Here is a 14,007-nt window from a genome sequence, read left to right as displayed (position 1 = left end):
AATGTTTTTGTATAAAATGTTCTCCTGGACCATAAAAAAGTGATTGTGAATGTCTGAAGGGAAATGTATTAATGTGAATTGGTGTATGTATGTATGTATGTATATCTATATTTATATATAGTTATATCTACTATTTCTACTGTCTTGTTTTAGTGGAATTTGGCCCTAAAATCCAATTAAACGTGACCAGATTAAAGATAAACAGATATAGATTAAGGTGACAGTGGGAGGAAGGGGGTTGGAGGTCAGACCTGTCAATCATAGTGTTAAGGGCGGGGTTTGTTACATACTGCTCTCTGATTGGCTGCTGGCTTGTTGTGATCCTGTCAGTCCAAACGTCCTGCTAGCACCGCAGGCTGCACGGCGAACCGAACCAGGAAGTCCACAAAGTTGCCAATTAACACCACTTTGATATCTTAAACAAAGCCATGACTTCTGCTGCCTCTCCGGTAAGCTGCCACAGGTTTTTATTACTCACTCCCCCTCAATGCTAGGTAGCTCGTTAGCTGCTTTTTGTAGCTTTAGCACAATGCTAACAGTCGAGCTAACGTTGTTTGTTGACACTCACAGCTTTAGCTTCAGGTTAGCTTCACGATTAGCATCTTATCTGCTCCTCACTTTAATATCACAGCTGTCTGCTCTGTTTATATTAACTACAGCTGGCTTTGCAGAGGCTGACATACTACCCACAACTTTATTTATTAAGCAGCAATAACTAAGACATTTGGGAGAGTTGATTGAATCCAGATATTCAGTGGAGGACAAAGAGAAAATGCTTTAAAATGCAGCTAAATGTGCTTTTATTTAAAGTTAAAAACAAATAAATACATGTTTACACCAGTCTAAATATGGTCAAGGTTGGGAAGGTTACTTTGGAAATATAATAGGTTACAGAATTACGAGTAAGTCTATTTAAAAATGTGACTATTTCAATTAATGTAACTTAGTACATTTAATTACTTTTCTGATTTTGAAGTGTTTTTAACTGTAAGACCCATTAAATCCACTAAAATCTTAAGTCCAGCTGTTTTCATGGATACTGACATGATTTATATGGGAGATCGTTTCTTATAAAGCAAGATTTATCTCTCATTTGACAATGTATTCATTAGTGCATGTAGATTTTTTGAAGAAAGTGGGCTTAATTGATACTGTGACTCCATTTAAGCCCATGTGTGCTCCATTTAAAGTTCACCTCGTGATTTATTGACAAAATATATTTTTAAAAACAGCAATATATGCATTCAGTAACATGTTAAATATTAATAAATGAGCAAAATCTTCAGTTGTAACCCCCTTTGTAATCACTCACCATCCAATGAAACAATACTAAGACTACAACAGAGATTTTAAGTGAAGGTCATGAACAACAACTCTCCTTTTGGCCACCAAAATGAAAGCTGACTCATTCATTTATGTTCAGATAACACTGAGAGAAAGTTCTTGGGATGTCATTGGTCACATTAGGACAACGTGGACTAAAAAAAACTGTAGACATTGTTTGTGCAATCGCTGATGGGAGGGGGAGGGAGGGGGGGATTTGCAGAAGTAAATCATTGTTTTCATGTTTTTGTGTATGTGTGAGATAGCTGCTCATCGGTCTGTGTGTTTGACACTGTGTGTGTGTGTGTTTGCAGACAATCGGGGAGTTATACCTCACGCTCAGTGAGATGGGATTCACCGAGGAGCAGATCCAGGCCGCTATGCAAGCGGGTCATTTTTCTGTGGCGGATGCAGCTGAGTGGTGAGTTGTCCCCACCACTTAGTCTCACCCCCTGAAATAAGTGAGAAATAAATGATCCCTAAAATGTAGTTATCAAACACTTGTGACAAAGATATGTAACGGAGGCATTGACATTTAACAGTTTACCAATAAACTTTATTAAATTCCCAGTGGTCATTACTGTTTTTGTGCACTGACGTCACAATAATTATAGTTAGCTATGAATTAATAAAACACACAGAACACAAAAAACATTTATGTATTAAACCTTGAATGAAGAAAAAGGATCAAATATATATAAAATGCTAATCCTATATAACTTTAAACAAGGGAGGAAGGAAGGAAGGAAGGAAAGGAGGGAGGGAGGAAGGGAGGGAGGGAGGAAGGGAGGGAGGGAGGAAGAAGGGAGGAAAGGAAAGAAGGAAGGTAGGAAAGAAGGACAGAGGAAAGAAAGAGAGGAGAGACTGAGGAAGGAGGGAAGGAAGGAAAGAAGACAGGGTCAATTTGACCCAGGAGGACGACACAAGGGTTAATAGGTCAATCTCGACTGATATATTGGTAGCGCTTTAAATAATGATAATTTTATTTCTATAGCACCTTTCATACAAAGAAATGCAGCTCAAAGTGCTTTACAACAAAAATAATTACATTAAAAGGGCTGAAAAGGAGCATAAAGTAATGTTAAAAGAGAACATAGAAGATTTAAAATAGTAAAAATAGCAAAAACACAGATTAAAATAGAATATATGAAAATCAAGTATCTTATAATCTTTTGTGTCCCTCTCTCGTGCTCTGATAGGCTGTTACAGGGTCAGAATCCACGGCACAGGCTGGTGAAGCAGTCATCACAGCCGGCTGAAACAGCGTTTTCTGCTTTCAACCCTCCGAAAGAGTCTACGAGCACGTCTGAGTCACAGACGTCTGACAGCAGAGGTAAAGTTTGGACTGTATGTTATCCAATGTGCTGGTTGTGTGTACATACTGGACTTGTTGTTGCTGAGTAACAGGACAGTTTGATATATGCGTCACTGTAGTATTGCGTAATCATATCTGTGCTATTTTTAACTTACTCTAAAGGAATGGATGGTTAAACCTGGTGTCGTCCTCCCGGGTCAAATTGACCGTGTCTGTTTTGACTCTTCCTTCCTTCCTTCCATCCATCCTTCCATCCATACTTCCTTCCTTCCTTCTTCCTCCGTTCCATCCTTCCTTCCTTCCCTCTTTCCTTCCTTCCTTCCTTCCTTCCTCCCTTCCTCCTTTCCTTCCTTCTTCCTCCCTTCCATTCCTTCCTTCCTTCTTCCTTCCTTCCTTCCTTCCTCCCTTCCTTCCTTCATTCCTTCCTTCCTTCCTCTGTCCTTCCTCCCTCCCTACTACCTTCCTCTCTTCCTTCTTTTCTTTCCTCCCTCCCTCCTTTCCTTTCTTCCTTCAATCCATTCTTCCTTCCTCCCTTCCTTCCTTCCTTCCTTCCTTCCTTCCTTCCTTCCTTCTTTCCTTCCTTCCTTGACTCGAGGACAACAGGAGGGTTAAGGATGCATAATGATCTATCTTTCTTTGTTCCTGACTTTGTAACAGGGAGTGCTTCATTAATGCTGAGACCATCACAGTCATCCAGCCTGTCCCCAGAGCCGCAGCCGGTCGAGTCCCGCATCAAACAGGACAAAAGTGACTTTGAGGAGCAGCAGAGGCAACGTGTCGCTCAGGAGGCCAGAGCAGAGAAAAGACAAAAGAAACAGGTCAGAACTTCACGTACAGACCGCTGCTCTGCCACACTAGCACTTTCTCTTTTTAATCACACAGAGAAGGAAATGTTTAAAGCTGACACAGAGAGAACATTTTGTCTTGTGTTTGGTGGTGGTTTTTTGCAGGAGCGTGAGTTGGTGTTGAAGCGGATAGCTGAGGATCGGAGGAGCCTGCAGGAGAAAATCCAGACCAGCGCTGCAGCAGAGACGTCTCCACCGAACACTCAAGGCCAAAAGCTCGGAGGAAAAGTTGAAACTAACGTGGATAACAACTGTATCCTCATGGTGAGACTATGAAGAAGTTAAAAATTATTGTATATTGTAGACTGAAGGACCGTCCACACTGAGAACGATAACTACAAATATATAGTTTTAATTTATTTGAATGTGGCTTTGCTCCTCTCTCACCACGCTGTAAATTGGAGCAAGATGACATTTAGATAGGTCCTTATTATTACAAAGTTGCTGTAGCTTTGTTCTTTATTATAATGTAAAAAAACAACAAAGTTAGCAGATCTTTGTGTCACTTTTACACACCGCGCTTCAACATGCTGCTACGGGTCAGTTTGGTCTGTAAATACTGAAACATCACAGCTAGGCATGGGATGATAACCGCATTCAAGGTATACCGCGATTTGAAAAAGCCTTGTAACCGAAACCGCCAAATTATCTGTCACACCGTTCCTAAGGTATGAGCTGTTTTTTGTCTGGTCAAAGACAGGAAGTGGAAAGGTCAGAAATCCCTCAGGTGGTGCAGCTGCAGCGTCGAGTATCACGACCCCTCACACTGTCATTACAGATTCAGATTAAATGAACATGTCTGTCTTTAATTTTCTTCCTTTTAGGAACATTTTAGAGCTGTAACCACCATACCGTGAAACCATGATATTTTTTCTTATGGTTATCATACCGCCAGAATCTCATATCGACCCATGCCTAGCCACAGCTACTAGTGTCTGAAACACTTCTGATCAACACACCGAATCAGTAGCTACCCACCTCTGAACTCTTCTGGTTTTCTTTTTATTTCTGCGTACAACATACTATAATCAATAATCAGACACAGCTTGAGCATGCAGTGTTTACAGGACGTTATCGTTCTCAGTGTGGACCCTCACATCGTTGTTGCTATAGTTACAGTTATTGTTCTCAGTGTGGACGACCCTTTCCAGTTGTTTTAAACATCTTGTCTTGCTTCAGATCCGGCTGCCGTCTGGCGAGTCCATGCGTGAGCGTTTCCCAGCCGACGCTCCCCTCCGCAGCGTCGTGGAGCACATCACCGGACGTCACCCCTCCCTGCCCACCTTCTCACTCCTCCAGGGGTTCCCACGGAAACGTTTCGGGGAAGCGGAGCTCGCTTGCTCCCTGCGTTCCCTCGGCCTCACGCCCAACGCCGCGCTGTGCATTCAGACCACTCCTCCAGAGACGCCTCAGGATCCTCCAAGTCCCGCTGCAGAGCTGCCGTTGGCGCCGCCACCAGTAGTGGAGCAGAACGAGCCGGCTCCGTGCGTCGTGCTTCCCCAGCCGCAAATCCCTATCGAGGAGGCGGCGGAGGGGCTAGACCCTATTTTACCCCCTCCGCTACCCAACCAGCTGTGGGAAGAGGCGGTGAATTACGCAGGGATCCCAGGAGTCGGTCCTTCTCTATCTGGGCCTTCTCACTTCTGGGGTAAATATTAAATCCAATGAGAAACACTCATTATTTGTGAGTGTTATAATTATAAATGTTTCCTCACTAAGATTGATTATTGCTTTTGTAGCCTGTAATGATTATTTATTGGCTCAATTGTTTCAACAAAGCACAAAGCCGAGTGTTATTTAAATAGCTTTTATAGTCATGGATGACATTCCTGGGGCTGTTCAACAGGGCGAGGCCAGAGATTGGTTCCTGGAAATCTTGAGGAGGCTGTTGGCATCGAGGTGGACGAGGAACAAGAAGGAGAGGGGGAGCCGCTTGATTTGCTGAACGGTACTGCTCTCTCTCTCTCTCTCTCTCTCTCTCTCTCTCTCTCTCTCTCTCTCTCTCTCTCTGTCTCTGTCTCTGTCTCTGTCTCTTTTTCTCTTTCTCTGTGTCTCTCTCTCTCTCTTTTTCTTTTTCTCTTTCTCTGTGTCTCTGGGATTGGCACTGATGCTTCATCCCTCCCTTTTCCCCTTTTCATTTTTACATTCTTTCCCCCCTCCATCTCTCCTCCCCGCTTTAACCTCCTCTTGGCTCCCGTCATACGTCTTTTTTTTCCCTTTTGTGGAACTTTTTGTTCTCCTATGTCAGAGACAGATGATCCTGACTTCTCACTCACTCTCCTCTCGGCTGTAACAGGAACATTCATTCAGTCTCATACTCTATATTTCACCAGTTGCTCCAGTCTATAAACTATTAGACAGGAAAACCCAAGTAATGTGTGTCATTTGTGAGAAAGATTAGGATTAGGAAATATGAAGGTGAATGCCCCTTTTTGTCAAACATACAGTTACACAGGGTCAAAACTGCTGAGCCCCACCAGTGGGAACTGTTCTCCCTGTGAATGCTTACAGCCAGACGGCCCGGCCTGCCAGCCAATCATACGCAGCCTCTCGGAGCATGTGGTTTTGATGTAGTATTCTGAATGTGTGTCAGGTCAGAGTGCGCTGTGAGCTTTGTCCCAGTTTAAGCCAGTTAGGGGGAGAGAATCACAGACCCAACACACAAGATGCTGATCAGAGGTGTGCTATTATGTAAAAGATAAGATTGCAAAAGCTGTAAAGAAATCTGTCAAATTGATATTTTTTATTATAGTTCAGTTACAGGTTGCTCGGTCAGCTTGGTGAGATTAAGCCACATCCTGATGGATTGCCAATTGTTGCGTGTGTGATTTTTTTTTTTCTTTTTTTTTCTTTTACAGGAATGCCGAGGCTGCCTTTTTTCCCGGAGAACAGGATTCGTGGAGGATTTGAGCCCAGGCACCACTGGCCAGAACAAGGCAATAGACTTAGGTGAGTGTCTAGACAGAATGCTATTTGACGGCGGGGAAGGCTAAATGTCATGCAAGAACTTTAATGCATTTTATGTGATATCATTATACATTATACATCCATTACAGTGCTATTACCCTTTAAACACAACTCATTATTTAAACTGGTTATGATGAATTGATCTTAAGGTGGTATTAACCCTTCTTGCATCAACACAGTTTCCTGTAGTAGTTGCAAAGAAGAAAGATCTCTTAAGGTAGACTCTTGTTAGGTATAATAATGCAATATACCAGAGATAGGTAAATAACAGCCTGTGACCTACATTTGTTGCTCTGATGACAATTCTGACTTTGATAGTTTGCATCAAAACTTTAACATAATAACTCCTTTAAATCCCAATTATCGTCATATATCTTTGTTACATCTAACCCGAACCCCCCCACACACAAGCAGAGGCATTCAAAACTGTCATGCTATCTTAAATCAAACAATCCTTCCAGAAAATTAAAGTTTAATGCGTGAAATTAAAGAACTTTTTGGCAGTGGAAGAGCAAAATGCTGTCCTTTTTAAATAAATCTTTAACTGTTGTTTTCACTGCATCTATTAATGAACATCCCCTGCTATATACCACTAGTAAGAATCGTTCCTGGTGGTCTTAAAGGTTGTGTAGATTGTTAATATTTGACATGCATATTAAAGATACTTGTGTTTATGTGTGTTAGAGAGGCTCCAGAAGAGGTCATAGCAGAGCCTGAGGATGCAGGAGCTCGGGTGGCGCCCGTAGCTGCAGGTCTGGCTGCAGTGGAACGTCTTCAAAGAGCCGCACAGCAAGAAGACCCCCGTGCCTCCCAGGGGCAGCCTTCACCCCCTAAAAGACCCTTCAGAGCACCCAGCGTGCCGTCCCTATGTGCCTTGGCCACCCGCGCCACTGTCCACCTCATGACTGGTGAGAGATTGAGGTTTTTATTTAGGGGACTCCATCATAGGACTGGGTGATTATGGCAAAAATCAAAATCAGGATTAATTGAACTTTTAACCACCTGTTTTGACTGTTCCTTCTTTCCTCCCTTCCCTCCTTCTGTCTGTCCTTCCTCCCTCCTCTCCTTCCTCTCTCTTCCCTCCCTTCCTTCTTTCCTCCCTTCCTTCTCTCCTTCCTTCTCTCTTTCTTTCCTCTGTTCTTCTGTCCTTCCTTCCTCTTTTCCTTTCTCCCTCCCTCCCTCCTACCTTCCTTCCTTCCTTTCCTTCCTCCGTCCCTCCCGTCCTTTCCTCCCTTCCTTCTTCCCTCCTTTCCTTCCTTCCTTCTTCCTCCCTTCCTCCCTTGACTCGAGGACAACAGGAGGGTTAATGTCTAGTTTACTTGATTAGAACTATGTAAAGATCATGGTTTGGGTTAAAATGATCACTGGAGACAAGTTTTCAAATTCCTTAAAGATATGCAACCTTTGTTGTCATGGCAACAGTGAACACCACGATTAATTGTCATGAGCAAGATGAAGTCGATTAGAGTTTATTACAGATTATTTTTCGATTAATTGCCCAGCCCTACTCCATCGTTACCAAAATGATAGAAACTATGTGTCTATGCTTTATTTATGTACTCGTGTTTTTTGGGGGGGTTTTTTTGTTTAACAGCTCCCAGCATGCAGTACAGCAGCAGCCTGGCAGGTTTGACCCCAGAGCTTGCCGAACTTCTGCTCAACCACATGTCCCGCGAGAGACTCCTACGTCCACGAACGCTGGAGCTCTTCTTTGGCTGCCCGTTGCAAAAATTTGTCCTGAACTGCTACCCATACTCCACCAATGAGCTCCTACGTCAGCTGCGGGCCTTCACAGCGCTGAAGCATCTGAGTCTGGTCAACTCGCCTCTCATCACTGGTATAAAACTTTATGCTAGTGGATGTAGTTTCAGTTTTTCAGTGTAAATGTTTGTCAAATCTGTGCTTTTATCGTCTTATTCTCTCAAATATGTTTCCTCCAGACTCTGGCTTGTCAATCCTGTCCAGCCTGGTCAAACTCCAGTACCTCAACCTGGCCTCCTGTAGCAAACTGACCGACTCCTGTCTGCAGCATATCACAGGTTGGGGGCTCTCTACACACTGCACAAGGCTCAGACTGTTACTAGAAGGGGATAATAAATACAATAGATTACGTAACACCACTCTACGTGCAGTAACAAGCATGTGAAAGAGGGCCAGGTTTCAAAGCATAAGCTGTTCTATGTTAAGCACTTAGAGTTTTTGTTGGCAATTTTTGTTGGCAATTTTTTTTTAACATATTTTTCTTTCTGCTTTGTGTCTTCAAGGTTTGAAGAGCCTGTGTTTCCTGTCTCTGGACCAGACCAAAGTGACCGACGCAGGGATGGTGTTGTATCTCCAGTCGGCTCCGTCTTGCCTCTTTCAGCTCAGCCTGAACCAGACGGCGGTAACCGAAGCCACGCTTGTCGTGCTGCCCACACGTGTGCCACAGCTGCGGCTCCTCAGCATCAAACAGACGAAGGTATTTCAGCTTTCGACAGGCTCATCTGACCTTTTTGAATTAAGCCTTCATGTCTGCCTGATGATCATTTTACTTCTTTTCTTATATTATCATGTCTCTGTTAATATTGCTTTCCCAGGTTAAGGACGTGTCAGCTTTGGCAGAGCTCTCCAGCCTGCAGACTCTCAACCTGGATGGGACAGGTGTGACAGAGGGCTCTCTAGAGCACATTGCCACCCACCCTACCCTGTCTTCCCTCAGTTTGGCAGGAATCCCTGTCATGGACGGCAACCACGCCCTGCAGATCATCTCCGGTTCGTCAAAGAAAAACATTCATAAATAAGTCCAAGCTGTGTTGGGTACAGTTTTTAACCAAGACTTGTCCTCTCTTCCAGGTCTAAGGTTGAGTCAACTGACCCTCCCTGGACGCCACTCTGTGACAGACAGCGGACTGTCATTCCTCTCTAGACTGTCTCTGCTGTCCGAGCTGGACCTGACGGACTACACGCAGGTCACAGATCAGGGAGTCAGCCAGCTCTCCACCATGACCAGGTCTAGTATACTCTACCTCAACACCCTCCCTACTGTAATAAGTAATGTAACTATTTCAATGACTTAATCAAATGTAACTTATTACATTTGATGACTTTTCAGCTGTTAGAGTAAGCATTAAACATTAAGCATCAAAATCTAAGTCCAGCTGTGTTGTCATGGACACTGACATGATTTGTAAGGGAGATCATTTCTTATAAAGCAACATTTATCTCTCATTATAAAATGTATTCATTAGTTCATGTAGATTTTGGAATATAAAATAAAGATACTTGATGAATAAAGTGGGTTTAATTGGTACTGTGACTCCATTTAAGCTCCATGTGTGCTCCAAATAAGCCCACATGATGATTTATTTACTAAATATATAAAATAATATTGATTTAAAAGAATTAAAAACAGCAATATATGTATTCAGTAACATGTTAAATATTAAAAAATGAGGAAAAAACCCTCCTGAGCAAAATCTTAAAGGTCTATCAGATTAGATTGTGTTCTATGGTTGCTATGGATACAGGTTGTGTTCTATGGTTGCTATGGATACAGATTGTGTTCTATGGTTGCTATAGAATTAAAACAGTAATATATGTATTCAGTAACATGTTAGATATTAAAAAATGAGGAAAAAACCCTCCTGAGTAAAATCTTAAAGGTCTAACTTCAACATTTTCATCAATAACTGTAATTTAATAACACATTTCTTTCTGTAACGTATATTACAGTTACATTTATTTTCTAATTAAATTACATAACGCCTTTACATGTAACTAGTTAATCCCCAACACTGCTCCCTGCATCCTTACATAACACAGCAGGTCATTTATAACAGATGTATTGACTGGAGTATTATGTGTATGTGTGTGTGTGTGCGTGTGTGTGTGTGTGTGTGAACTTTGTGCAGGTTGAAGAAACTGTCACTTAGCAACACTCAGGTGACAGACGCAGGGCTCCCCTCTCTGCGTGGCCTCCAGGAGCTGCAGGAGCTGTGTTTGGACCGGACAGCCGTCACCAGCCGAGGAGTGGCGGACCTCATCACCTGCCTGCCGCACCTCCAGGTCATTTTATATCTGTGACCTAACACAACATTTAGATTTAAGAAATTGTAATTTATAGAGCGCTTTTAACAATGCTTTACATAATTAAAGTCAAATAAAACATTAAAACCACAAAGAATAAATGAAAACACAATAAAAGCAATGCAGAGAAAACCCAGATTTGAAAAGGGTAGTAGTAGTACCTGAAGGAAGGAGGGAAGTAAAGGAAAGGAAAGGAGGGAAGTAAAGGAAAGGAAAGGAGGGAGGAAGGAAGGAAGGAAGGAAAGGAGGAAGGAGGAGGAAGAAAGGAAGGGAGGAAAGAAGGAAGCAAAGTAGGGAGGAAGGAAGGATGGAAGGGAAGAAGGAAGGATGGAAGGGAAGAAGGAAGGAAGGAAAAGAAGGAGGAAGGAAGAAGGGAGGGGGGAAAGGAAAGAAGGAAGGAAAGGAGGGAGGAAGGGAGGGGGGAACGGAAAGAAGGAAGGGAGGGAGGAAGGAAGGAAGGGAGGGAGGAAGGAAGGAAGGAAGGAAGGAGGGAAAGAAGGAACAGTCAAAACAGATGGGGTCAATTTAACAATGCTTTACATAATTAAAGCTGCAGTTGGTAACTTTGAGGAGAGAGAGGACTTAGCATCCAATTTGAAGAAGTACAACGTTCAGATCTCTCCCCCTCCCTCTCCACTGCACTCCTGCACTTTTTTTTTTTTTTTTTTTACAGATTACTAGTTTCATGTAATGCTGTCTTTACATAGTGACAGTCTTAGCAAATATGAAAAAAGTTACTTTTATAAGACTTACCAACTGCAGCTTTAAAGTCTAATAAAACATTAAAACCACAAAGAATAAATGAAAATACAATAAAAGCAATGCAGAGAAAAAGAAACAAAGTAGAAAAACATTAAACCCAGATTTGAAAAGGGGAAGTAGTAGTAGTAGTACCTGTGTTATCACATCTCTGGGTTAATTTACTGTATTATTACATTTAATGATTTTTATGCAACACTTCAGATAACATCGTGATTTCACACCTTGTGCCGAGATAACCCTTCAATTTAAAAAATGCTTCAGTTCTTACACAAGCACAAATTAAACACAGACACACACATGATGGCGGTAAGGAGCCACGCAGGTTCAGTACTGCTTTAACCATTAACCCTCCTGTTGTCCTCGAGTAAAGGAAGGGAGGAAGTAGGAAGGAAGGGAGGAAGTAGGAAGGAAGGAAGGAAGGAAGGGAGGAAGAAGGGAGGGAAGTAGGGAGAAAGGAAGGAAAGTAGGGAGAAAGGATGGATGGAAGGGAGGAAGGAAGGAAGGGAGGAAGGAAGGAAAAGAGGGAGGAAGGAGGGAGGAAGGAAGGAGGGAAGGAAGGAAAAGAGGGAGGAAGGAGGGAAGGAAGGAAAAGAGGGAGGAAGGAAGAAAGGAAGGAAAATAGGGAGGAAGAAGGAAGGAAGGAAGGAAGGAGGAAAGAAGGAAGGAGGGAAGGAAAGGGGAGGAAGAAGGAAGGGAGGAAGGGAGAAGGAAGGAAAGGAGGGAGGAAGGAAGAAGGGAAGGAAGAAGGAAGGGAGGAGGGAAGGAAAGGAAAGGAGGGAGGAAGGAAGGAAGGGAGGAGGAAAGGAGGGAGGAAGGAAGGAAGAAGGGAAGGAAAGGAAGGAACGAGGGAAGGAAAGGAAAGGAGGGGGGGGGGGGGGGGGAAGGAAGAAGGAAGGGAGGAAAAAGGAAGGACGCAGGAAAGAAGGAACAGTCAAAACAGATGGGGTCAATTTAACCCGGGAGGAACAAAAATTAAGGAGATCCCAGAAACCTTAACTTATAACTATAAAGAAGAGCAGCGAGATGAATGAAGAGCGAGGTGAAGGTGAAGAGTTGAGAGTAAAAGGAAATCAATTAAAGGTCAGATTGTATCAGGATGAATCAGTTACTGTCGTTAAGAAGACATCATTGAATCTGACCTCTGACCTCTGGTTCCTGTCTAATGCTTGTTCTGTTTCCTGTTTTCTAGGTGTTGGGTTTAGCCAGCACTCAAGTGGGAGACACAGTAGTGAGGAGAGGTCTGATCCGCTGCAATCAGCTGGTTAAGCTTAACCTCAGCCGCACCCGGATCACAGATCACGGTGAGCTCGCCAGCGTTTGTTGCTCTGGCACGACCGCAGCGGTGATGTAATCTTTCTCCTTTCTCTCTCTCACTCGACTGAACAACTTTCATCCCCCTCTCCCTTTTTAATCCCCTCAGGTCTGAAGTTCCTGAAACACATGCATCTGGCTCAGGTGAACCTCGACGGCACCGGCGTGAGTCTGATCGGCATCGCCAACCTCCTCACGTTCACCAACATCAGCAGCATCCGGGCCAGCAACACTCGCACCATCTCCCCCGACGACGTATCAGATGAGGAGTGGGAGGCCCAATGAAGCGTCGAACCTTCACCCTCCCTTCCTTCCTCCTCCTACTCCTGATCGGTCGGTCCACATATAACCCTAAACCCTCCGAGCACGGCTCTGATCTGACTAGCTGCTGCCCCCCTCCCCTCCTCTTCCCGTCTCCCTCGTTCCCTCGTAAAATACAAAAAAAAGCAGCCTGAGCAGCGAAACACTCCTACTTGCACTGTTTCAACTGCAGCTCGTGCCACTAATCTTGTCAATCATGCACGCCCGCCACCCGAGTTGAAACTCATAAATTAAAAAAACGAGGAGCCTTCTTTAACGAAAAAAAACAAAAAACACCACCACCTAGGCCATCTTTAAACGTTTACAGATGTAGAATCAATCAGTATTTAATGAGAAGAAGAAGAAGAAGAAGAAGAAGAAGAAGAAGAAGAAGAAGAAGAAGAAGAAGAAGAAGAAGAAGAAGAAGAAGAAGAAGAAGAAGAAGAAGAAGAAGAAGAAGAAGAAGAAGAAGAAGAAGAAGAAGAAGAAGAAGAAGAAGAACCCTTTTCGTCGTTTCTCTCTTCTCTGGGAAAACTCCACCTAACAAAAAGAAGAACCCGTTGTAGCTTTAAAGCTTCATTGTGCAGTCCTTAAAGGTTGGAGAGATGTGTGTGTGTGTTTCTCTCTGGTTGAAACCACTTATTAAAAACCAGCCTCGCAAGGCGGGAACGTACGTTTTTATGTTGGAAATGTAACATAAATAACACACAGCATGTATTTTCAGACTGTAACAACTAACAGCCTGATATATATATATATTATATTATATTATTATATTTAGACATTTAAAACCCTAAATTCTCTCAATTCAACCAAATGCTGAAGGTTGAAAGGCTTTGAAGGCTTTTTTTTTTTTGGAGGCAGATAATGTCTTCCAGTCATCTTTAAACAGTTGTTAAAAGTTTAAAAAAAAACAAAAAACTAATGTTGAATGTTAAGCTGTAAACATGTCATGTTGGATTTAGCAAGAGAATTAATTGCCAACTTGGATTTGAGTTCAATCTCCTGATGTTTGCTAGAATTAGATTTTCTTTTTCTTTTTGTGTGTGTGTGTGTGAGAGAGAGAGAGAGAGAGAGAGAGAGAGAGAGAGAGAGGAGAGAGAGAGAGAGAGAGAGAGA

The 14,007-nt window shown here is 42.9% G+C and overlaps 1 protein-coding gene across 1 annotated transcript; it reads left to right on the top strand.

Moving 5' to 3' along the window:
* The first annotated feature begins 343 nt into the window (after positions 1-343).
* Positions 344-13,723, top strand: si:ch73-173p19.1 (uncharacterized). The gene is made up of 17 exons (XM_053342705.1): positions 344-449; positions 1,638-1,744; positions 2,523-2,656; positions 3,296-3,456; positions 3,589-3,747; positions 4,663-5,131; positions 5,330-5,431; positions 6,342-6,432; positions 7,135-7,358; positions 8,045-8,287; positions 8,391-8,489; positions 8,715-8,908; positions 9,027-9,201; positions 9,283-9,439; positions 10,341-10,494; positions 12,467-12,578; positions 12,698-13,723. Exons 1-17 carry the CDS (start codon positions 429-431, stop codon positions 12,871-12,873), a joined length of 2,778 nt encoding a protein of 925 aa, XP_053198680.1. The 5' UTR covers positions 344-428; the 3' UTR covers positions 12,874-13,723.
* The last annotated feature ends 284 nt before the right edge of the window (positions 13,724-14,007 follow it).

This window comes from Scomber japonicus, chromosome 21, assembly GCF_027409825.1.
Source record: "Scomber japonicus isolate fScoJap1 chromosome 21, fScoJap1.pri, whole genome shotgun sequence".
Taxonomy (NCBI): Eukaryota; Metazoa; Chordata; class Actinopteri; order Scombriformes; family Scombridae; genus Scomber; species Scomber japonicus.
This window is presented reverse-complemented; position numbering and strand designations above follow the sequence as displayed.